Source organism: Procambarus clarkii, chromosome 12, assembly GCF_040958095.1.
Source record: "Procambarus clarkii isolate CNS0578487 chromosome 12, FALCON_Pclarkii_2.0, whole genome shotgun sequence".
Taxonomy (NCBI): domain Eukaryota; kingdom Metazoa; phylum Arthropoda; class Malacostraca; order Decapoda; family Cambaridae; genus Procambarus; species Procambarus clarkii.
In genome coordinates, this window is record NC_091161.1 from 15,640,902 (window position 1) to 15,667,490 (window position 26,589).

General features: G+C 42.9%; 2 protein-coding genes across 3 annotated transcripts in view; one reads left to right on the plus strand and one right to left on the minus strand.

Annotated features, from left to right (window-relative positions):
* LOC123772853 (uncharacterized) overlaps positions 1–26,589 on the minus strand; it is a 603,147-nt gene that overhangs the window by 34,639 nt on the left and 541,919 nt on the right. The window contains exon 1 of one of the 2 annotated variants that reach the window (XM_069323343.1): positions 109–730. The exons of the other annotated variant lie outside the window; for it this stretch is intronic. The gene's annotated coding sequence lies outside the window, so the exon portion shown is untranslated. Of the gene's footprint in view, positions 1–108; positions 731–26,589 lie in introns of those variants that run through there. 2 annotated transcript variants of the gene reach the window in all.
* Positions 605–4,707, plus strand: LOC123772934 (probable cyclin-dependent serine/threonine-protein kinase DDB_G0292550). Its single transcript, XM_069323419.1, has 3 exons — positions 605–776; positions 1,136–1,674; positions 3,025–4,707. Exons 1-3 carry the CDS (start codon positions 605–607, stop codon positions 4,705–4,707), a joined length of 2,394 nt encoding a protein of 797 aa, XP_069179520.1.

The window sequence follows — 26,589 nt, forward strand, 5'->3', positions numbered from 1 at the left end:
GACTGTTGCTTCTTGCACTAACCTACCTGGTTGAGAGAGTTGACTGTTGCTTCTTGCACTAACCTACCTGATTGAGAGAGTTGACTGTTGCTTCTTGCACTAACCTACCTGATTGAGAGAGATGGCTCTTGCTACTGGCATTAAACAGCCAGGATGGGCGATGTGGCTCTTGTTACTGGCATTAAACTGCCAGGATGGGTGATGTGGCTCTTGTTACTGGCATTAAACAGCCAGGATGGGCGATGTGGCTCTTGTTACTGGCATTAAACTGCCAGGATGGGTGATGTGGCTCTTGCTACTGGCATTAAACAGCCAGGATGGGCGATGTGGCTCCTGCTACTGGCATTAAACAGCCAGGATGGGCGATGTGGCTCCTGCTACTGGCATTAAACAGCCAGGATGGGTGATGTGGCTCTTGCTACTGGCATTAAACAGCCAGGATGGGCGATGTGGCTCCTGCTACTGGCATTAAACAGCCAGGATGGGTGATGTGGTTCCTGCTACTGGCATTAAACTGCCAGGATGGGTGATGTGGTTCCTGCTACTGGCATTAAACTGCCAGGATGGGTGATGTGGCTCTTGTTACTGGCATTAAACTGCCAGGATGGGTGATGTGGCTCCTGCTACTGGCATTAAACTGCCTGCTACATCACCAACTGGCATTAGAAAACTGTTTCCAGTGCCTCCCACTTTGGCAGCGCTGATAATGTTGCTGCTTGAGGGTCGAGTTATCGGCGTCCTCACCAATTCCACTGATAAACAGCCCGTTTTCCTTGGTTCAAAACAAAATACTAAGTGTTAACCTAAGCAGACACGTACAAACCCAAGCCACCCACCTAACCTAACGTACCGTTTCACAGAAAACGTAAATATATGTGAGACGCTACTTTTCATTATTTATAATTTGTCCGTTTCGAACCGTAACCTATAAAATAAGGCGTATTAATAGAGCTGACGAGTTGGTCTGGTACTGCCTAATCTTATCAAAAGTTGGCAGTTCTCTGTATAATCTTATCAAGGAAGGCCCTGAGATCATATCTTACAAGATATTCGGTTATCACAAAAAACTTGTAAAAAATAAGTTTTTTAGAAAATGTATTGTGATGTAAATTTGTAAGACTTTAATGTGAACCAGAGGGCAGCAATGTGGCCCTCGGTATAAGGAACACCATCAACGGACTATTGAACACCATCAACGGTCTATTGAACACCATCAACGGTCTATTGAACACCATCAACGGTCTATTGAACACCATCAACGGTCTATTGAACACCATCAACGGTCTATTGAACACTATCAACGGACTAATGAACACCATCAACGGTCTATTGAACACCATTAACGGACTATTGAACACCATTAACGGTCTATTGAACACCATCAACGGACTAATGAACACCATCAACGGACTAATGAACACCATCAACGGTCTATTGAACACCATCAACGGACTATTGAACACCATCAACGGACTATTGAACACCATCAACGGTCTATTGAACACCATCAACGGACTATTGAACACCATCAACCGTCTATTGAACACCATCAACGGTATAATGAACACCATCAACGGTATAATGAACACCATCAACGGACTAATGAACACCATCATCGGACTATTGAACACCATCAACGGACTATTGAAGACCATCATCGGACTTCTCTGGAACGTAGGTTCAAACCCTCATCACGGCCCTTGTGGATTTGTACATTTGATGCATCACGCTATTGTGATTTCTGTGGTGTAATGAAGTAAGGGCGAAGAGGTAGAATAGCTTATTGACATAGCTCGAGTGCAGGGGGGAGTTGTGTAAAAACCTGGTTTGTGTCTCGGAGAGGCTGCAGGATCCGTGGTAGGTCAAGTTGAACTCACGGTTGCAATTCTTTTACCATGTCGTAGCTCAGTCGATTAAGGCAGCGTCTGGGATTCTCTTAGACGTAGATCCGAACCCTCATCACGACCCTTGTGGATTTGTTCATTTGATGCATCATACTATTATGATTTTTGTGTGTAATGTAGAGTAACAAACACCATCAACGAACTTGTTACGAACCCAAGTTCATCGTCAGAGCACGGAGCAGTGACGTCAACGCCATCTGTGAGTCCGCTCCCGAAACCCCCCACAACATGGACGACGCCATTTAGGGGCGACAGGAATATACCGGCAAGAGACGCTAGATTCCTGTCCTAGTCAGCTCGTGAGGTAGCTGGTGCTGACCTCTAGTGAGGTGGTGCTTAGAAAAGCAGCGCCATCTGTCATAAGCGGTGTTGGATGTATGTGTCTAAGCCAGTAAGTGATGTTTCCTAGTGGTCCCACGCAGTGTCCCAGTGTACTGCTGACGTGCCTGTATTCACAGAGTCGACGTAGGGCTGCTGTGATACAAGGACAGGCAGTCTACCCAGGGCAGCCAAGGTCTCTACACTAGTCTGCTTTACGGAAGCAGTGAGCCGCCGCCGGAAGAGAACTGTGAAGTGTTCTACTGTCTGCCTGTGGAGTGGCAGTGACGGGATTCGCCGTACCCGGGGCTGGCTAATAGAAGAGAAGACTGACTCAGGTGCTGAAGAGGAGAGTAACCAGCGAGTTACACGAAGCACCTGCCTAGGGCCCGCTACCCTAGTATCTGCAAGTGAAGTGGCCCAGCAGCGCGAGGCTGATTGGTACCTGACAGCAACAGGCTGGACTGTGGTTGTGGGCCTTCACGAAGAGGCACTTAGTGGGATTGTGGCTTGGCTGGCCCGTGGCCAGGGTTGACTCATTGTTGTTTCCCGGTACCCACTGAGAGTAGTACCACGGATGAGGAAACACGGTACAAGACTGCATCGATTAAGCTTCGTCGAGTGTTTAGTGTCTTCTGAGAGAGACGTTGGTGTACATATAGTAATACTTCCTTTTAAGAGTTAAATATATATATATGGTGATGGGAAAATAATTATATATATGGATAAAGTGATGAACTGTTGTATTTAATGTACCTCCCCCTTTTGTTTTACTTGCATTACTGAGCTCACCCCTTGAAAGCCACTACTAACTTGGGACCAGATACCAGAACTTTCGTACCACCAGAAAAGAACCCGGTTGCGTCCCATTGAGGCCATAACAGGACTAACGAACACCATCAATGGACTAATGAACACCATCAATGGACTAATGAACACCATCAACGGACTAATGAACACCATCAATAGACTAATGAACACCATCAACGGACTAATGAACACCATCAACGGACTAATGAACACCATCATCGGACTGACGAACACCATCAATGCACTAATGAACACCATCAACGGACTAATGAACACCATCAACGGACTAATGAACACCATCAACGGACTAATGAACACCATCAATAGACTAATGAACACCATCAACGGACTAATGAACACCATCAACGGACTAATGAACACCATCAACGGACTAATGAACACCATCAATAGACTAATGAACACCATCAACGGACTAATGAACACCATCAACGGACTAATGAACACCATCAATGGACTAATGAACACCATCAATGGACTAATGAACACCATCAACGGACTAATGAACACCATCAATAGACTAATGAACACCATCAACGGACTAATGAACACCAACGGACTAATGAACACCATCATCGGACTGACGAACACCATCAATGCACTAATGAACACCATCAATGCACTAATGAACACCATCAATGGACTAATGAACACCATCAACGGACTAATGAACACCATCAATAGACTAATGAACACCATCAACGGACTAATGAACACCATCAACGGACTAATGAACACCATCAACGGACTAATGAACACCATCAATAGACTAATGAACACCATCAACGGACTAATGAACACCATCAACGGACTATTGAACACCATCAACGGACTAATGAACACCATCAACGGTCTAATGAACACCATCATCGGACTGACGAACACCATCAATAGACTAATGAACACCATCAATGGACTAATGAACACCATCAACGGTCTAATGAACACCATCATCGGACTGACGAACACCATCAATAGACTAATGAACACCATCAATGGACTAATGAACACCATCAACGGTCTAATGAACACCATCATCGGACTGACGAACACCATCAATAGACTAATGAACACCATCAATGGACTAATGAACACCATCAACGGTCTAATGAACACCATCATCGGACTGACGAACACCATCAATAGACTAATGAACACCATCAATGGACTAATGAACACCATCAACGGTCTAATGAACACCATCAACGGACTAATGAACACCATCAATAGACTAATGAACACCATCAACGGACTAATGAACACCATCAACGGACTAATGAACACCATCAACGGACTAATGAACACCATCAATAGACTAATGAACACCATCAACGGACTAATGAACACCATCAACGGACTATTGAACACCATCAACGGACTAATGAACACCATCAACGGTCTAATGAACACCATCATCGGACTGACGAACACCATCAATAGACTAATGAACACCATCAATGGACTAATGAACACCATCAACGGTCTAATGAACACCATCATCGGACTGACGAACACCATCAATAGACTAATGAACACCATCAATGGACTAATGAACACCATCAACGGTCTAATGAACACCATCATCGGACTGACGAACACCATCAATAGACTAATGAACACCATCAGGAATGAACTAAGAATACCATTAACAGACTAATGAACATTATAAATTATTATTATTATTATTATGTTTATTACTATGTTATTATTGACAGATTATAATTTATTATTATTACATTTCTGTGTATTTATGAACATTATAAAATTATTATTATTAACAGATTAAAGACAACAGGACAAAAGGGAGAAGCTTGAAAATGAGTGTCAAGGCCCATATGCCAAGTCAAAAAATTGGACCGTCGCAGCCTTCGACACGTGAGACAGGTGAAAACAAGGATGATGGGGGGAAGGGGGGTAGAAATAGCCTAAGCTACTCTATCCCTTTGAGATGTATTTATTGCTTATCTCAATAAACATACTTGAACTTGAACTTGAAAACAAGGAAACCGCCTCCTGGATGATCGGAGCATAAAACTGAACCATAGTGCGAGACGAAAATACCGGCAATTGGAACCACACCAAGTGCTCACACATCATCTGAGAGCTAATCAAAAAGGGATCATGGTGACCTTTCTTTGTTTCTTAGGTGTTTGGCCTACCTCAACAACTGGCTGGTTTGGACTCGCAGCTGGTCTGCTAGCCACGGATCTGGTTCTTTCTCAGTTCGAGAGAAAAAAAAGAGACTTACTCGGATGGCGGCAGCACTGCATGTCTCAATGCAAAGAAGGAACTGTCGGCTGCAACAGTCACCCCAAAGTGACACAAGGTTAGAGAGGCCCCTGGAACATTTCACGAGATACCTGGCGCCCAAGACCCTGTTCGACCTTCAAAACCCCCAAGCCTTAATGTCGACCCAAGACATGTTACCAAACACTGCAGCGAATGCCGCATGCTTCGTCACATCATGGGTACAAAGGTAGACTTCAGGCTTTCTGGATTTTATGACATTGTGGACAACCTGTGACACGAGCCCTGGAACAGGGAACCAGAAAAACTGGATCCCACCCAAAGAACGTCCACCGGCACGGACCCGTCCGCAGGTAGCAGCGTAAAGCCACCACCAGACACAACACGTGATGGCACACTCAACCTAACCAACCAAGCATCCATCACGAGAGGACCCCTCCAGATGTTGCAGTCTCATTCTTCGCCAGAAAAGAAGGAGAGGGCCGCAACCGAACAAAACGACACCTAGGACCAAAAAAAACAGAATCCCCGGCGTTGGAGAAACGCATGAAGCTCCCTAACCCGAGCCCCAGAAGCCAAGGCCAACAAAAATAAGGCCTTCCGGAAACCATCTTGAACCGAAGGGGTCACAACAAAACGAGGAAAGAAAGAACCCAGTCCAAAGACCAGGAAGGCTCAGCTGGCAGTGCATGAGCAGGCCAGAGGTGAAATAACACACGTGAAATCTTGCAAAATGGAAGAGAAGTGACTTCCACCCCGAATGCAAGCTGGAGCAGCTCTGCCAATTCAGCACGATACTAAGGAAACAGGTTTCAGCATGAGATGCCGACCATAAAAAAACAAGAAAGAATGACAAAAAGGGAAAGAAAAAAAAAAACCCGGTCCAAAATAAAAGAAAACCTCTCAAGAGAAAGAAACTGACGGAAAGACACCAAGAAACTTCATACTGTTGCCTCGAATAAGACCGCAGCTGGGACATCATCAAAGAAGCCACCTGATCACCATAGAAATGCGATACACCCGCGTCAGAGAGAGTTGACGCGAAGTGCAGAGCAGTAAATCAAACCAGCCAGGCACCTCATTGGCCCGATCTGCAGGTAGAGGCGGAGCCACTAAAAAAAACCTGGGTTCCAACACCAAGCAAGCAGCGCCTGAAACCAAGGCTGGGCCGGCCACCATGGAGCCAGGAGAAGAAGCCTCCCTTGGTAGGGAGAAGCTTGTAAGCCTCCCTTGGTAGGCTTACAAGCAAGCCAGGACCTGGAGCAATGGCTGAACCGGGGGAAAGAAGTACAGGAACCCCCACCGCGACCAATCCTGCCGAAAAGCATCGACCGCGATGGCCTCGCAGTCGGGGAACAGCTCCATTCACAGAGGAAGACGCCGAGACCACGCCGACGTGAAGAGATCCACCTCCAGGCGGCTGTACGTCCAGCATAGCCACCTGAAGGACTGGTTATGTCCTGGCCAGGACATAGCCACCAGTCCTTGCCGGACTGGTGAGCATTGGTCACAAAGCCCCAACCGAGAGACAAGACGTCCGTGAACACATCGAGCGAGGGAAGAGAAGGGCGCCGTGGCACCGAACCCGGTGACGAACCCAAGAGGAAACCGGTGATGGTGAAGTGTGAGCAAAAAGAGCCAGCCTCCCACCGAACTCCCCCCCATCGCAGGGCGACTCGCAAAAGGGCCGACGCAAACCCCAAGCCAAGTGCCGCACAGAGTGACCACAATACCAACAAGATGATAAAGGCTCTTGAGCATCCGCAGAGGCAACAACTGGCACCAAAGGAAAACCTCGACCAACCAAGGCTGGAACCCTGGCACGACCAAACCGGGACGACCGAGAACGACGCACTGTTACCACTCTTGAGACTAATAAGGTTCTTTCTCCCCGCAGGCAATAAAAGGATAATAAATCGGCCTTGCCAACAACTGTCTAGGGGTAAATATACATCCACTGCATAAAATGGAGAACAATATATTTATGCTAAGGGGGACAAACATAACATTATTTAAATGTATAAATATATACCCAGAAATATTCTTCAGCATGCAAATCATAGAATAACCTCCTTATTGAGACATGAGCACTATCGCCACAACATGGATTAATTAGAGAGACATATACAATATCATCTAACCAGATAATTAACATTTATATGGGCTAAAATAACAGTGACCAATGACTTAACTTAAACCACAACTCCTCTCGACTTCAGCCGCCACGCTTCTGCCCACGCCTTGGTCCGCAGGCCAAGCGTCTCTACCAAAAATCAACTAAACGTCCACATACACATTGTGGAAATTCTAACAACAAAATGCAGCACTAATATTCAAAACATTATCAAACTAAAGAATAGTAAATACTGGTACAACATTCCATACAATATTACGGCAACCAAATATGGGAATAAATCAATGTAAAACTATAAACACTCGATTGACAACAATGTTCCCACACTGGCCATATCCAAATATGGTCAACCGCCCACACGGAGAAACTACATGAGAAATTAATACCCAAAAGCCTCAAGATGGTTGACCATCTCCCAGTTGTGGCGTCAGTACAGAGAAAACAAAAATAAAACACAAATTTCCCCAAAATTTTAATTCAGTCTCTTCAAGACATCAACAGGAGGTCATGTGTGTTGCATGCACTGACGAAGCAAAGTTGCCCCCACATTCCGTTAAATTCCTGAAAGTATCCGTAGGGCGTCACATCCAACCAGGTACCACCCATCAGGTGGCTGGGAGGTGTGACAGGTTATTGATTCCCCATCACCTTATTGCAGTGCTTGACAAAGGTGCCATCATTCCGGTCGTCAACCTCTCTCATAAGACTTTTAGGTTCAGAGTCGGGGACAGAGTATCTCAGGCTACAGTGGTAGAGGAAGCTGAAATTTTTCAGCATGGAAACCAGGGGGAGACACCTGCCATCACCGCACAATGTAGTGCATTCGGCACTTGACTTACAGCATCTCTCAGGCAGACAGGAAGTGGTTGAGGGGGGGTCTTGCGTAGACTGGCCAAGACTGTTTGCCACAGATGATGACCAGATTAGTCTCCTGGATAGGACTGAACACACTATTCCTACTGGAGATCATCCTCCAGTGTACACCCGACAATGGAGACTGCCGCCACAGGCTAAGAATGTTATCAGGGATGAGTGCCAGAAAATGTTGAGGCAGGGCGTGATAGAGCCTAGTACGTCACCGTGGCTCTCTCCTGTTGTGTTAGTTCACAAACCTGATGGTAGTTATCGCTTTTGTGTTGACTACAGGAAGGTGAACGAAATAATTAAGGGTGATGTATATCCTTTACCCCGAATTCAGGAGATAATTGATCAATTTGGTGCTGCCAAGTATTTCTCAAATCTGGACGCGAAATTGGCATATTGGGCGATTCCAGTTGTGGAACAGGATAAGGAAAAAACAGCATTCTCTGATGGCAGGCATACTTATCAATTCCGTAGGATGTCATTTGGATTAAAGACAGTGCCTTCGTCATTTTTAGAGGGCCATTAACTTCATACTTAGCCAGTTTTGGGAAGGCATTCGTTAGCGTACCTGGATGATGTGATATATTCCAGGACATTTGAGGACCATTTACAAGACTTAACTGAAACTTTGACATTGTTAGATCAGGCGGGGTTCAAGTTTAGTGTGCAGAATGCACCCTGGAGGCTCAGAAATTCAAATTTCTGGGGTTCCAGGTGAGCCCAGACGGCATTCGACCTGACCCAGATTCTTGCCGCGCCATTACCTACTCCAAGGACAGCAAAGGACGTGCGCAGGTTTTGGGGGGCGGCCGGATATTTTCGTCGGCACATTGAAGGTTCCGCTGGCATTTCAGCACCTCCTGACTGATCTGACAAAGAAAAATGCTAAATTCACTTGGAAACCTGAACATGAAGCCTATCGTAAAATGAGAGCCAACTAATTACGACCCGGTACTGGCCATTCCTGATTTCGATAAAGAGTGGGAGGTAAACACTGACGCCAGCGATATAGCTATTGGCGGGTGTTTAATTCAGCGCGATGCGCTGAAATAAATAATTTTTAATTATTTAATAATTTATCCTGTGGCCTATTTCAGTAGAAAGGTCAAGTGACCTGAAGTTCGGTATTCGGCCACGGATCGGGAGGCACTGGCAGTAGAAGAGTCAGTCAGATATTTCGAGCCATATATATTTCAGCGCCATTTTGTGATTTACACAGACCAACGAGCGTTAACACACACATTTAAAAAGCGCACTAAATGCCCACGAATGTCACGCTGGTCTCACGAACTTTCGGCCCACTCATTCCAGATATTGTACAAGCCTTATCCAGCACATGTTGTGCCTGATACGTTAAGCAGAAACATCGCTACGATTCATGTAAACCAGAATATTGAAAACATCGCATCAGACAAGATGAGAGAATACCAGATTAGCGAGCCTAGGTGGAAAGAGATTATTGATTATTTAGAAGGGGGAAAATACCTTTCAAAGAACCGTAAATTACCCATACATGATTTCGAGATGAAACAGGGCGTCGTGTATTACGTTAATAGTCAGAAAGATAGGGCAGTATTCCAGCTAGTTATTCTGGAAGCATTACGGTCATCGGCGTTAAAGCTGGCACATGCTTCTTAAGTTGCAGGGCATCCAGGTATCTAAAACTCACTTAAAAGCCAAGTCTCTCTTTTTATTTCCCAGGGTTGCTTTCTGAGGTAATCCAATATGTCAAGTCTTGCTCTCATTGCCATAGGAACAAAGGTACCAATCCACAGGGGCCGTGACGAGGATTGGTACCTTTCCTCGTCACGGCCCTTGTGGATTTGTTCATTTGATGCATCACGTTAGTGTGATCTCTGTGTGTAACAAAGGTACCCTTAAGGTACGAGCCCCACTTCAGGAATTTCCTGAAATTCATGAACCCTCAGATCGTGTGGGGGCCGATTTGATAGACCTACACCACAGTCATTCGGGCAATAGGTAGTTTTTGGTACTTGTAGACCATCTGTCTAAGTACACTACCCTAGTTGCATTACCTCAGAAAGATTCTCGTACGGTTGCAGATGCCTTCTTGCGTAGGTTCGTAACTGTATTCGGGCCTCCTAAAGTATTAGTCCTCTGACCGAAGTCAGGAATTCAATGGGAATATTTTTAGAGAAGTTTGTAGAATTTTAGAGACAACTTCGACTTTTACAACAGCCTACCACCCTCAAGCAAATGGTATGACTGAACGTACAAATCGTTCAGTCAAGGATATGCTTGCAATCCTTGCTGAACATGATGCAAACTCGTGGGATGAACACTACCCTATACTCACCTAGTTGTGCTTGCGGGGGTTGAGCTTGGCTCTTTGGTCCCCGCCTCTCAACTGTCAATCAACTGGTGTACAGATTCCTGAGCCTACTGGGCTCTATCATATCTACACTTGAAACTGTGTATGGAGTCAGCCTCCACCACATCACTTCCTAGTGCATTCCATTTATTAACTACTCTAACACTGAAAAAATTCTTTCTAACGTCTCTGTGGCTCATCTGGGTACTAAGTTTCCACCTGTGTCCCCTTGTTCGTGTCCCACCCGTGCTGAAGAGTTTGTCTTTGTCCACCCTGTCAAGTTCCTCTGAGAATTTTGTAGGTGGTTATCATGTCTCCCCTTACTCTTCTGTTTTCCAGGGATGTGAGGTTCAGCTCCTTTAGCCTTTCCTCGTAGCTCAATCCTCTCAGTTCCGGGACGAGCCTGGTGGCATACCGCTGAATCTTCTCTAACTTTGTCTTGTGTTTAACTAGGTATGGACTCCAGGCTGGAGCTTGCATACTCCAGGCTTGGTCTTACATAAGTGGTATACAGGGTTCTGAAAGATTCCTTACACAAGTTTCTGAAGGCAGTTCTTATGTTGGCCAGTCTAGCATATGCCGCTGATGATATTCTTTTGATGTGGGCCTCTGGGGACAGGTTCGGTGTGATATCAACCCCCAGATCCTTCTCTCTATTTGACTCTTGCAGGATTTCCTCTCCCAGATGATACCTTGTGTTCAGCCTCCTGCTCCCTTCGCCTAATTTCATCACCTTACACTTTCCGAGTTGAAGTTTAGCTATGTTCAATTAGCTTTGAATACTGCCATCCATCAATCAATTAACACCCAACCCTTTCTTGTGTTTACTGGTCAGTCATGTAATTTCCCCTCAGGTCTGCTTAACAGACATAATATTGCATACGGTGAGGACTATACTGCAGAGGTTCTCAGTAAAATGAGGAAAGCTTGGAGTATTGCGGCTGAGGCGTCCAAGAAAGCACGGAATCGTTATGCTCACTTTTATGACAAGAAAGTGTGTCCCCTAGAGTTGAAAGAAGGTAGCCTCGTGTTGAGAGTTAATGAGGCTGCACCCACCAATCAGAGTAGGAAACTAGCTCCTAGATGGCGGGGGTCATATAGAGTACTTAGAGGGCGGGGCAAGTTAATTTTGTCATAAAAGGGGTATTTGAAGACCAGGTGGAACGGACAATTCATGTAAATAAATTAAAACAGTATCATGCTAGAGAGGAATTAGAACTGCCTTCAACAAGTCTAATTCCTGACTCAGCAGTGCTGACTCATGGCTCAAGTAATGAGTCAGGTGGTGAGGATGACCCTCTGTCATCTCTCATCAGTAGTCAAGTGCACTCTCGTCACTCTATGGTAACAAGATCTCGCACTGCACAGTAACAGTAAAGTAACTCCCTTAGTTTTGTATCATTTAGAATTCATTAGATTTTCCTGTAGAGGCAATGATGTGGATTATTTAACTGTACTTAACTCGGGTAGCAGCCTTTACCGTGCTCTGGGGTTCCAACCTCCAACAAACCCAGAGTTATATCTATGCTTCCGCCATGTTGTTGTCTGGTCTGATTGGTACACCTGCCCAGTTGTTCCAGCCACACGTGAACCCTAGTCTGTAATGACAAGGGGGGGGGGGGCACGTTCTTTTGCAACTTAGGGAACTCCAACAGATTGAGATTTGGTGGGAGGCCCTGAGAATCTTGAAAGACAGTTGGAGCTACTTGTTGCTGTCGAGTGGCTTTTGCACGAGTCGTCACCATGACTTGTTGGGAGATGTCCTCTGTTTCGTTGGTCGGTTGTACCTCTTCTGCAACGACGTATTTCCTAACAGGGTTTTCGGTGGAAGAGTCACATACCTGTGGTTTGTTACTGATAATGAGGTTCGTGGATTCTTGATGTTTGGCCAAGTCGTTGCCCAGGAGAAGTTAAATTCCCTGGCATGGGGGAAAGGTTTCTCCCTGATGGCGACTTGGACTTCATCACAGACAAACGAACAATCCATGTGGACTCTAGCGAGTGGGTATGGAGTAGTTGCAGTGAGGTCCGTGATGAGGACGGTTTCTCCTGTATAGGTGATGTTGGGTGCAACAGTTTTGAGGAGTATCGACTGTAGAGCAGCTGTGTCCCTCAAGATGTTCACTTGGATCCTTTCCTCCGAATTTCCACTGTTGTCAGAGACAGTTCCGCGGTATAGGTGTCTGTGGAGTAGAGAAAGATCAGAAGCTGGAACATGAATATTCAATAACAGGTTAGAAGGTGGAGGTTTGGGCTTATGTGACTCACTGCTGAACTGACAGTAAGAGTTGGTATACTTTTTCAATTGTGTGTCCATACACTTTGCAATAGCGGCAGTACAAGGAGTAGGTTCACATCAATAGAACTCACTTCAGGGCTGGACCAAGACGGTTTACCAGGAGGTGTGTCTGATGACGATCGGTGAATTAGGACTGTAGGTGGCAGCCAGCTGCGTACAATTAGTAAGGTTGGTCTCCTCATTGTCTGAAAGGAAAAGGACGTATTGGGGGTAGGAACAAGGCGAAGAAATTCTTCCATCAAGATGAGGATGAGATCTGCAAAGGTGGTGACTTGGGCTGATCTAGTCACTTCATTAGATATCTTGTCTTATTTTGGGCCAATTCTAAGTAGGTGGTAGCACTAGATTTGATATAATCCCTAAATCTATGTCCTGTAGCCTTTCAACTGATAGAAGATATGGCATCAAGCACTGCCTGTTTCAAAACATGATTGTAAGTCTCTGTAGCCAGAGAACTGAGGGTCAAGGCAGCTCTACATGTCAAATGGGATCTGAGAAGTATCTACCACTGATCATGAGGGCAGCTGAGTTGGTTAGCTAAAGTGTCAAATGAGGGCAAGAATGCATCCACCTCAGGTTCTACAAAAGGTGGCAATAACTTAATAGCTTGAGACACATTGAAACGTACAGGGAGTTTAGCTTCTGCTTCCTGGCGTTGAGTGACGTGGGCGGTTTCAAGGTTAAACTCTTTATGTCGGAGCTCTAGACTCTCTTGATCGCGTTCACGTTGTTGGTCAGCTTGTTCCCACTCACGTTCACGTTCCAGTGCAGCTCGTTGTTCCATGAGTTGGAGTTGTTCCCACTCATGTTCTCGTTGGCGGTCAAGTTGTTCTCTCTGGAGGGCAGCTTGCTCCCTCTGACATTCGCGTTCTATGGTGGCTAATTCGGTCTTCAACTCATGACTGCCAGGGCGGTTTTAACTCCAATTAGATGTTGTTCGGCGCCGCCGATGTGATCCGGTCATTGTCTAACAGGAAGTCAAGAATCATATTATGGAGGTCAGTTTTAGTGGCTCCATGAGGAGGAGTGATATGATACTCAGTAGTGAGAGTCAGCAATTCCGCTTTGGTAGCGCGGATGAGAGGTACCAAACTCCTCCTCTGGACTGGCACGGAAGGCTGCTAGTCTGAACATAGTGAATGAAATCAAAGACAAGTAAAATATAGAGAATGTCCTTCTGCAAGTGAATCAATGTATGAGTGTCCATCATACATTCTCTAAAAACCAAGGCAGGGAACACCAGTGAAATTCCGTCCATTGTGTACAAGAGAGCCTCCCATGCCCTTGCCCCACCCATAGCACTACTGTTCAACAAATCTATAGTGTCACACCTTCCCTGATATCCTCAAAAAAGCAAGAGTAACGCCAGTCCATAAAGGAGGCAATCCGGCGGACATAAACCAATTATAGACCAATATCAAATCTACCCATTCTATCAAAAATATTTGAAAAAATTATTTACAAACAGCTCTATTCCTACCTCGTAAAATTCGACATACTCAGCCCCTGCCAGTTTGGCTTCCGGTCCCAAAAGAGCACCAACGATGCAATCATTAGTCTCCTTGACATTATCTACTCAGCCCTTGACAAAAATGAGTTTCCGATTGGACTCTTCATTGACCTAAGAAAAGCCTTTGATACTGTTAATCACAACTACCTCTTACTTAAACTCCAGCATTATGGAATCCGAGGCCTTGCCCTTGACTACATCCGATCCTATCTTAGTGACAGACACCAATATGTAACCATCAATGATACAACTTCTTTCACTCTACCAATTACCGTTGGAGTGCCACAGGGCAGCATCTTAGGACCTCTTCTATTTCTTATATATATAAACGATCTGCCTAATGTCTCTAATATTCTCAAACCTATATTGTTTGCTGACGATACTACCCTTATCTACTCAAACCTCAATCCACATACACTAAATAATGTTGTGAATAATGAATTAAAAAAAGTCCACTTATGGATGTCAACGAACAAACTAACATTAAACATCGAAAAAGACTTACTACATCTTATTTGGATGCAAATCATCAAATGCAATTCAGCTACAGATAGACAACATTAACATCAGTAATAAAAATGATGGCAAGTTTCTTGGCCTATTCCTAGACAAGAGACTCAACTTCAGCACCCACATTCAACACATAACTAAGAAAGTCTCTAAGACAGTTGGTATACTCTCCAAAATCAGATATTATGTTCCTAACTCTGCTCTCCTCTCACTATATTATGCACTAATCTACCCCTATCTTAATTATGGTATCTGTGCATGGGGGTCTACCACTGCAAACCACCTTAAGCCCATCATCACACAGCAAAAATCTGCTATCAGAATAATAACTAACTCTGCTTTCAGACAACACTCAGCTCCCTTGTTTAAATCCCTAAACTTGCTAAATATTAACTCCCTCCACACATTCTCTTGTGTCAACTACATTTACAAAACCCTGTTCTTAAATGCAAACCATGCTCTGAAACTCTCCCTGGACAGATGTAATAGGACCCATTATCACCACACCAGAAATAAATATCTCTTTGATATCCCCAGGGTCAAACTTAATCTGTGTAAACACTCTATGCAAATTAAGGGACCTAGTCTATGGAACTCACTCCCTAGTGAATTGAAAAACTGTAAAACTTTTGCCTTATTTAAAAGCAAAACCAAAAAGTACCTAACTTCATCTATTTAGTTTCCTACACTGAGCTTTAAATTTGCTCTGTACCTAGTGTTACCACATCTCCTAATTTTTATGGTAATATCAAACAAACCTTATCATTGTGTTCATTGCTTGTCTTGTTTTATGTGCTAGCCTATGCTGTATTGTGACTACCAATTTGTTGTCAACTACCATTTTTAAGCTGTCATTGCAATCAATCATAGCTACCTATGTGCTTTAATATACTGTACCTATAATTTTCTCTCATCTTCTTTTTTTTTCATTCCATGTAATCTGTTATCATTTTTTTTGTCTATAAATTTTGCAAGTATTACCTCCTTAAAATTTTCTTAGATTAAGGACCTGCCAGAAACGCTGCGCGTGCTAGTGGCTTTACAAGACTGTAATTACCATATTTGTATCCTCACATTCCTTATGTACATTCTTGTATATGCATAAATAAATAAATAAATAAGTTGTTAGATTGACAAGATGACGTGGGAAGCCTGGCAACTAAACTATCCTGTGTGATAAAATTATTATAAAGTAAGGTTACATCGGAATTAAATTGATAATGATTAAAGCATGAATGATGGAACAAAATGTTCAAAGTAGCACAAAAGATGTAGGGATTTCTATACCCGGTACTCTATAAATGACGAGGATAAGGGCAAGAGGGGTCATACTGAGACTAGGTAATACTTAGTTATAATTCTTTGTGCTCCAGAAAAGAATGGTAAACTCCCTACCTGCGTAAGTAATTACGATCTTTGACCGAAAGCGTAGGGGTGCGGAGAGTGTCAATACTGACGAGAACTGCTGTACGGGTCCCAAATGCACAGTGAAGTCCTGGATGCGAGAGGAACTGAAGTCCAGGACGTCCTCCTATTTTTGTAGTGCAAAGATTGAGCATAACAGCCTGGAGACAGACCAAAGTACCAGAGTACCCGAGGGGGTGATCTGAGTGAGAAACTCTTCTGTAGGGACGAGAATAAGGTGAAGAACACAGGATGTAGCAAAGATTATTTGACAACTAACCATTACGAGTATGAATTTGCGCATCAAATACCTACATAATCTAAAGTCAATCTAACAGTCACAAATTGCTACACCTGAAATGTATAAAGCGTTATTCACCAAAAAATACTCAAAAAAAAAGACATCTGAAAACAAACATGTGATAAAGCCAAGTACAACTAACACAACTTTAAGTAAAGGATCTAGAATCATTACCTAAGCGAGACTCCTAGGGCAGGCCCCCACCTTCATGTGGCGTGATCTGGAATAGAGCAGTACTGTACTATCCTGGCAGATGTTGCGCCAATCTCACATTAATAGAAAAAAGATAAAATAAATTAAAATAAAACTGTTGAGTCCTCTATGGTGTATCAATTGCGGACAGAAAACAAGAGAATAAAAACTTTAAACATTTAATATAACAAAAAATTACTTTAATTTTAAACAAAATGATAAGTAATAATTTACGAAAACTAAACCCTTAACCACTTTGCTTAAATACAATCAAACGAAAAATATACACATTGTCACGGGGGGTGGGCTGGGGCTCCACTAGCAGGGGGCTGCTAGGGGCTCAGAAGGCAGAGTACTCTTTTTTTTTTTTTTACTTTTTACTCAGCCCCTCTGTTCTTTTAGTCCCACAGGAGACCAGTAATACCGTATACTCACCACCGCAGGTCAATTGCTCCCACCACTGGGGGTACCACTGATTCACCCTGGGAGCCCTTCAGTCAACCACGGGGAAACTGCTGTTAGCAATTCCGGCCTAGACCCTTGAAGTGAAGGAAAACCCAGGCTTACCTTTTAACAATTACTTCCCCCGAGTCTTGCCTGCCAGACAAAAAGGTTGTAGGAGTTCCTTTCCCGCTTGCCTTCCCTATCTTCTTTTAACAAGGTCGCCAGCTGGGTTGATATATCTGCACCCCAGCAGTTCAGTGCGTGTATTCTAAACTGCTTGTTGCCAGAGTGTTGCTACTCCTACAGAGTTGACTATGGTCTGTCAGCCCAAGGTACACTTTCCATAAAAGTCTGTGTGGCTTTACCTTTCTTCAGCCACTACATTGGTTGTTGTCAAAGTGTTGCCACCATTCCGGCTCTGATACTGGACAGATAGCCTTAGGGTACACTTCTACACAAGTCTGTGCTGCTTTACCACTCTCTATCCACTAAGAACTTCTGTAGAAAACGTGATGTTCACTAGGTAGGACCATGATATCCCTCGTGTATGCTCGTAGAGATTATTATGGAGGCGCACTTAAACACCATGATAAAATATGTGAATTCACTGACATAAGCAAAATGATTACGTATACAATTAAAATCAATACAGGAAATGAAAATAAGAATAAACAATCTGGAGATCGCCAACAACTCTTCTGTAACGACCTCCAACAACTCCTTCAACTGGGAAGATTAAAAGGGGCCACACACTCTCTCTCATATAGGGGCCTCTTCGTCAACGTCGGCTACCACCTCTGCAACTGCCCCGTCCTCCAAACACACTGTCCTCTTCCACAGTCCTGGACACAAGCTGCCCTGCAGCCTATCCTACTACTAATGTATCAATGTTATACTAACATACATGGGTAAATATCGTGGCCTGTCTAGCCTACTCAAACAAGGGGTAATGGGAGGGAAATTGATCTACCTTAACATTCCTGGCTCACGACGCCTGTCCCTCGATGGTGTGAGGTTCCCACGCTTCCTGAGTCGGTCCTTAATGATCCAGGAACGTTCCACAAGTCCTCAGGTGTTGTGAAGCCTTCGCGTCGTCGCCGAACCACTCCCAGAGTTTAATATCCCAATCCTGGTTCACCAGTGGCCACTGAGCTAATCACTGTATGCACACACTCGTCCCTTCCACAAGGCATTGCTCCTTGCCCTAGGAACGGTGTCGTCCCTTCAATATCCTCAGTGAACGTGACCCGGTCACAGCTAGGCCTGCCCGCCACACCTTCCAGACCCTCAGCGTCAGGCGGCGCCCCTCCAGCGTCGTCGCCGACCGATTCTTCAAGTTTTGGCACTTCTCTGCTCACTGAACTTGGTTTCTTCTTGCTTCCCAGAAGCACAGGGTCTTCAATAACAATGGTGGGCTGCAATGGCTAGTTTTAATCCACTGAGTAAGGCTCCAAGAGCATCCGAACCTCGAGAGCTGACCGAGAAACGTCCTCCCCCTCTCGCAGTCAGACCAACTCTGACGCTAACACACAGCTGGCGTCACCAGGGGCACTCGGTGACATCACAGCGGGTTCTGATTGGTCGCCCGTGACCTAAGTTAGCCAATCCGCAGTCGGCTGGCGTCCTCCACAAAATGGCGGATCTGCAGGTAGGGGGTACCATTTCGTTTGTATCAGGGCGCCACTTTCCTCTTATCGATGAACTTATAATGTAAATTTCTCTCTTATCAGGTGGCCGATCTGGTCACCACATATACCAAAAGATTCCCTGCATCTCAGAGAATCAGTAAAGAAAGCTGATATGACTCTTAAAGCAGGCATACGGGAGAAATAGGAGAGGGCACCGTAACAACATGTGAATTTACGTTAATAACAAAGGTGAAGGTAATACTTTATACAAAATACCATGAGCGTCTACTAATCTAGTAATACTAATCTGCTGGGTTGGATGCTAGTAAGTCCTATTATATTTATTTATTTTATTTATTTATGCATATACAAGAATGTACATAAGGAATGTGAGGATACAATTATGGTAATTACAGTCTTGTAAAGCCACTAGCACGCGCAGCGTTTCGGGCAGGTCCTTAATCTAAGAAAATTTTAAGGAGGTAAATACTTGCAAAATTTATAGACAAAAAAATGATAACAGATTACATGGAATGAAAAAAAAAAAAAAGATGAGAGAAAATTATAGGTACAGTATATTAAAGCACATAGGTAGCTATGATTGATTGCAATGACAGCTTAAAATGGTAGTTGACAACAAATTGGTAGGCACAATACAGCAGAAACAATATAAGATTGATTGCAATGACAGCTTGAATGGTAGTTGACAAAAATTGGTAGTCACAATACAGCATATGGCTAGCACATAAAAGAAGACAGCAATGAACACAATGATAAGGTTGTTTGATATTACATAAAAATTAGGAGATTGGGTACCACTAGGTACAGAGCAAATTTAAAGCTCAGTGTAGGAAACTAAATAGATGAAGTTAGGTACTTTTTGGTTTTGCTTTTAAATAAGGCAAAAGTTTTACAGTTTTTCAATTCACTAGGGAGTGAGTTCCATAGACTAGGTCCCTTAATTTGCATAGAGTGTTTACACAGATTAAGTTTGACCCTGGGGATATCAAAGAGATATTTATTTCTGGTGTGGTGATAATGGGTCCTATTACATCTGTCCAGGGAGAGTTTCAGAGCATGGTTTGCATTTAAGAACAGGGTTTTGTAAATGTAGTTGACACAAGAGAATGTGTGGAGGGAGTTAATATTTAGCAAGTTTAGAGATTTAAACAAGGGAGCTGAGTGTTGTCTGAAAGCAGAGTTAGTTATTATTCTGATAGCAGATTTTTGCTGTGTGATGATGGGCTTAAGGTGGTTTGCAGTGGTAGACCCCCATGCACAGATACCATAATTAAGATAGGGGTAGATTAGTGCATAATATAGTGAGAGGAGAGCAGAGTTAGGAACATAATATCTGATTTTGGAGAGTATACCAACTGTCTTAGAGACTTTCTTAGTTATGTGTTGAATGTGGGTGCTGAAATTGAGTCTCTTGTCTAGGAATAGGCCAAGAAACTTGCCATCATTTTTATTACTGATGTTAATGTTGTCTATCTGTAGCTGAATTGCATTTGATGATTTGCTTCCAAATAAGATGTAGTAAGTCTTTTCGATGTTTAATGTTAGTTTGTTCGTTGACATCCATAAGTGGACTTTTTTTAATTCATTATTCACAACATTATTTAGTGTATGTGGGTTGAGGTTTGAGTAGATAAGGGTAGTATCGTCAGCAAACAATATAGGTTTGAGAATATTAGAGACATTAGGCAGATCGTTTATATATATAAGAAATAGAAGAGGTCCTAAGATGCTGCCCTGTGGCACTCCAACGGTAATTGGTAGAGTGGAAGAAGTTGTATCATTGATGGTTACATATTGGTGTCTGTCACTAAGATAGGATCGGATGTAGTCAAGGGCAAGGCCTCGGATTCCATAATGCTGGAGTTTAAATAAGAGGTAGTTGTGATTAACAGTATCAAAGGCTTTTCTTAGGTCAATGAAGAGTCCAATCGGAAACTCATTTTTGTCAAGGGCTGAGTAGATAATGTCAAGGAGACTAATGATTGCATCATTGGTGCTCTTTTGGGACCGGAAGCCAAACTGGCAGGGGCTGAGTATGTCGAATTTTACGAGGTAGGAATAGAGCTGTTTGTAAATAATTTTTTCAAATATTTTTGATAGAATGGGTAGATTTGATATTGGTCTATAATTGTTTATGTCCGCCGGATTGCCTCCTTTATGGACTGGCGTTACTCTTGCTTTTTTGAGGATATCAGGGAAGGTGTGATACTCTATAGATTTGTTGAACAGTAGTGCTATGGGTGGGGCAAGGGCATGGGAGGCTCTCTTGTACACAATGGACGGAATTTCACTGGTGTTCCCTGCCTTGGTTTTTAGAGAGTGTATGATGGACACAACATCTGCCGGGCTGATTGGTGAAAGGAGAAGAGAGTTTGGATAGCTGCCTGAGAGATATGTGTTAATATGTGTCTGAGTCTGTGGGATTTTACTGGCAAGATTAGCACCAACCGATGAAAAGAAACTATTAAATTCATTTGCCATTTCTAAATCAGTTGACGGTATATCCCCATCCTTGTAGAGTTTTATTTGGTTATGTGAGTGTTGTTTAGTTCCTAGGATACTAGAGATAGTTTTCCAAGTGTTTTTCATGTTACCTTTTGCTTCATTGAATCTATTCACATAATATGCAAGTTTTGCCTTTCTTATGATACTGGTAAGCATTGATGAGTACCTTTTAGCTACTTCCCTTGAAACTAGGCCAATCCTAACTTTCTTTTCATATTCATGTTTCTTGTTGATTGAGTTGAGAATGCCATTTGTGAGCCATGGATTGTTTAATCTTTTGTCAGTTATTTGCTTTGTAAGAAGGGGACAATGAAGGTTGTAGAGGCTTAGAGTTTTGGAGAGGAAGAGGTTAGCTAATGAATTTATATCATGGGTATTATTGAATTCAGAATCCCAGTTAATATTGTGAAGTGCCTCTGTAAGATTGTCTAAAGCTGATTCACTGTGTAGCCTAAATGAAAATTTCTTGCTTTTTGGTGGTGTTATGTCCATGTTCGCTATGAGAAAGGTAGGATAGTGGTCAGTTGTTCTGTCGTAGATTATACCAGATACAAGGGGAGCTGTTATGTTTGTCCATATGTGGTCCAAGGTAGTGGCTGATGTTTGAGTGACTCGGGTAGGTTTGGTGATAGTGGGGATTAGCATACAGGAGTTCATGCTGTTAAGGAAATAGTCAACTTGAGAGCAGTTTTGTTGACCCAGGTCAATATTAAAGTCTCCTCCCAGAATGATGTGGTTTTTGTTGAGATTGTTGTTTATAATAAGATTCCTTAGGTTGTCTGAGAAAGAAGCTATGTTAGTATTAGGAAATTGTGGATTATGACGATATGGATTGTGACGTCATATTGGCGCGAATTTGGGTCTTGACGAGGAACTGGCAGAGTAATGGTAGTTTGCTGGTGGCATCTGGACAACCAGCGAGATCACAGCTGCGTGCTCTTGGGGAAGATAGGGTGGAGGGGGTGGGGAAGGAGTATGTAGACAACATGTTTTGGCACATATTGTTGTTGTTTTTTAATGTTGGAGCATACTGGTCGAAAGGGACAGGCAGAATATACTGTTATGCAGATAACCATAACATGACCAACTTGTATAACTGCTGATATCTGCCATGTATAAACTTAAAGAAAATTGTGGTCTGTTTGTTTATTTAGTTCAAATTATTTCTGCTGTTCTGTTGCAATTTCTGCTGTTCCACTCAACATGTAATTATTGTCATTCTTTTTTTCCTATTTCAGTTCAATTCATGCTTTTGATCTCAATTAGTTTTGTCTTAGTTTTTAAGTGTTTTCCACATTTTGCTTGAAACTCTGTGCGTATTAGTGACTTTAGGCATAGTATACACTAGCTCTATCTAGAGCTAGTATATGAACTAGCTGAAAATAGCTAGAAAAATACAAATATATAGAAAACTCCCACCCAAGGACCACATAAAATAACATTGTGCAAGGATAATATGCTACACTTTCCAATTTCAGAATTGCTTTTAATTTCATGGATGTTGGAATATTAAAGAAATAGTTCACAATAATTGTGAGACCAAAGTCGGGTTAAGCAGAAGTTGTATAGTGCCCATAACTTAAGAAGCACATCAGCAAACTGGAAAAGGTGCAAAGATATGCAACTAAATGACTAGCCAAACTTTGTAACTAGCTCTTCAAGATTGTAACTTGCTTAGCTAAATGAATTGTGTGGTTCAGTCCCTGAGCCCATTATGTGCCTCTGTAACCCTTTCCACTACCGCTCACAAGATGGGTATGGGGTGCATACTAAATGAACTAAACTAACTAACGAACTGATAGACAGAGACAAGAGCTACAAAGAGAGGTTAAAACTACTAAATATGTAAAAGCTAGAACATAGAAGAAAAAGAGCCAATATGATTACTAATTACAAAATAGTAACAGGAATCAACAAAATTGACAACGAAGAATTTCTGAGACCTGAAACTTCAAGAACAAGAGGTTATAGATGTAAGCTAACTAAACAAAGCTGCTAAAAAGTTATAAGAAATTTCACTTTCACAGAGTGGAAGACTTTTAAAACAAGTTAAGTGAGGTGGTGGTGGGGCCAAACCCAACAGTAGTTTCAAAGCGTTATACGACAAAATGTGCTGGTAAGACAGGACACCATGAGCGTAGTTCTCATCCTGTAACTACACTTAGGCAGTTACATTGCACAGCTTTGGGGAGGACTCCTGACTCGTCAGCACCGAACTGAAGAAAGGGGAAAGCACTGACCAACTTCACCGAAGGCCGACAGAGATGACCTAGTTGGACTCACAAATTGTGACACCAGAAGCTGGCAAAACAAGCCTGATGCCACTCCAATAGTGCTGTCAAAGGGGTGAACCACAAATATGCCAGCGCAAACTATAAGCGGCGCCATCCTTCTGCAAAGCAGAATGGCAACAATGAACAGAAAAGGCAATCACAAAAGAAAGTGAAAGGGCCCCTGAATCTGACTCCACTAAATAAGGGGCTTACCCTGACCAACAGCAGACAAGGACCCAGTCCTATTGGAGTGCCTCCATAACACAGGGGCAGAACTCCAGTGAAACAACTATAGGGAGACGGACAGTAGCAGCAGCTGATAGAACCTGAGTGCCAGTATCTGCAGGAAAGAGAAGTGAACAGGGGAGGCGGAAAAAATGGTTAAGGACCAGGACGAATCTAAAGTGTGTGTGTAAGAGAGAGAGACCCTTGTGAAGAGAAAAATAGCAATGTTAAATGTTAAAAAAAGTCTGGAACTCTTACAGTTGAAATCCCTGTCAGTACAATAAACATGCACACGCATTACTCTGCACATGCACAGAGTATTGTCAAAGCAAGAAAACGTCATCTCCCAAAAACAAGGTAAACAAAATAAATACATGTTTAAAAGGGAGATTCAGTGCAAGGTAATAGAGAGAAAAATAGTGTTAAAGGTAAAAGTAAGTATCAAAAGAAGGCACCAAACCGGGAAGGCTATGTAGCACCATCAAATGTGTGGAATAATCAGAGGGCGCTAAATATCACCAAGGATGCCAATACGAGAACAAAAACGCATAAGGCGAACGATATCAAAAGTATCCGAGTCACATTGAGGGACAGATGACCGCAAGGGGCGGTCAGAAAGCAAGACACACGCTCGTCCTGGAAGTCAGGACATTCAAGAAGGACATGCACGACCGAAAGAGGGACAATGCAATTAGGACAATAAGGAGCAGGGCGGCGCTCCATCAAGTGACCATGGGTTAAGCGAGTATGGCCAATACGCAATCTCGCCAGAGCTGTTTCCCATTGCAGGTTACGGTGCTAGGAAGACGGCCACGAGGAAACACAACACTTAAGAGTACGTAGTTTGTTATCAGTAACAGTCGACCAAGAAGCCTGCCAACGGGTAAGGACGGAGGAATGGATAACCGGGTAAAAGTCGGAATATGGAATACCTTTACGACAGATGGGACAAGAGCGGACAGCTTCCTTGGCGGCAGCATCCGCACGCTCATTTAAAGACACACCAATATGACTGGGAACCCAACAAAACTCAACCGACTTAAATTTACTGTGAACAAGAAACAGCCAATGCTGGATCTCGAAAACTACTGGATGAACCGGATTAAAGGACCCGAGAGCCATGAGGGCACTACGCGAGTCAACAACAACTACAAAGGAAGACTGACAACGAGAAAGAAATTATGAACAAATTATTTACAAACAGCTCTATTCCTACCTCGTAAAATTCGACATACTCAGCCCCTGCCAGTTTGGCTTCCGGTCCCAAAAGAGCACCAACGATGCAATCATTAGTCTCCTTGACGTAATCTACTCAGCCCTTGACAAAAATGAGTTTCCGATTGGACTCTTCATTGACCTAAGAAAAGCCTTTGATACTGTTAATCACAACTACCTCTTACTTAAACTCCAGCATTATGGAATCCGAGGCCTTGCCCTTGAATACATCCGATCCTATCTTAGTGACAGACACCAATATGTAACCATCAATGATACAACTTCTTCCACTCTACCAATTACCGTTGGAGTGCCACAGGGCAGTATCTTAGGACCTCTTCTATTTCTTATATAGATATAAACGATCTGCCTAATGTCTCTAATATTCTCAAACCTATATTGTTTGCTGATGATACTACCCTTATCTATTCAGACCTCAACCCACATACACTAAATAATGTTGTGAATAATGAATTAAAAAAAGTCCACTTATGGATGTCAATGAACAAACTAACATTAAACATCGAAAAGACCTACTACATCTTATTTGGAAGCAAATCATCAAATGCATTTCAGCTACAGATAGACAACATTAACATCAGTAATAAAAATGATGGCAAGTTTCTTGGTCTATTCCTAGACAAGAAAAAAAAAAAAAAAGTTTATTTAGGTAAGGTACATACATACAAGAAATTTTTACAAAGATTGGTTGACTTATAGGTAGAGCTAGTACATACAATGCCTAAAGCCACTATTACGCAAAGCGTTTCGGGCATGAAAAACTTAAATGACTAAAGCTTAATACTAATTGAGCATAAAGAGTAGAATGAAAACATAGCTGAAAAAGCAGCACAAATACAATTATGTCGACAAACAGCGGTCTTTAAAAAAACAGACATTGGTTGACAATAGAAGGGTAAGGTAGGTTACAGGGAATTTATTAGGTATAGCTTCGTTTTTATCTTAAACTGGTTGAGAGAGGTACAGTCTTTAACATGGTTGGGAAGGTCATTCCACATTCTGGGCCCCTTGATTTGTAGAGCATTTCTAGTTTGATTAAGTCGTACTCTAGGAATATCAAAACTGTATTTATTTCTGGTGTAGTGCTCATGGGTTCTGTTACAACCTTCTATGAAGCTTTTGAGATCAGGATTGGCATGATATATAGATAGAGCTAGTACATACACTGCCTAAAGCCACTATTACGCAATGCGTTTCGGGCAAGAAAAACATTAATATCTAGAACTTAATACTAATTGAGCATAAAGAATAAAAAGTGTTGAGAACAAATACAAATAAAGATAAAAAAAAAGGGGGAACATGACTGAAAAAGCAGCACAAATACAATAGTTTGACAAACAGTGTTGATTAAGAAAATAACAGACATGGGTTGACAATAGAGGAGTGAGGTAGATTACAGGGAATTTATTAGGTA

Coding starts and splice junctions, on each gene's coding strand:
- LOC123772934 (XM_069323419.1), top strand. CDS start 605: ATGGGTGATGTGGCTCCTGCTACTGGCATTAAACTGCCTGCTACATCA. Junction 777..1,135: donor TAAACAGCCCGTTTTCCTTG/GTTCAAAACAAA, acceptor AATGTGAACCAG/AGGGCAGCAATGTGGCCCTC. Junction 1,675..3,024: donor TCATCGGACTTCTCTGGAAC/GTAGGTTCAAAC, acceptor ACCCCTTGAAAG/CCACTACTAACTTGGGACCA.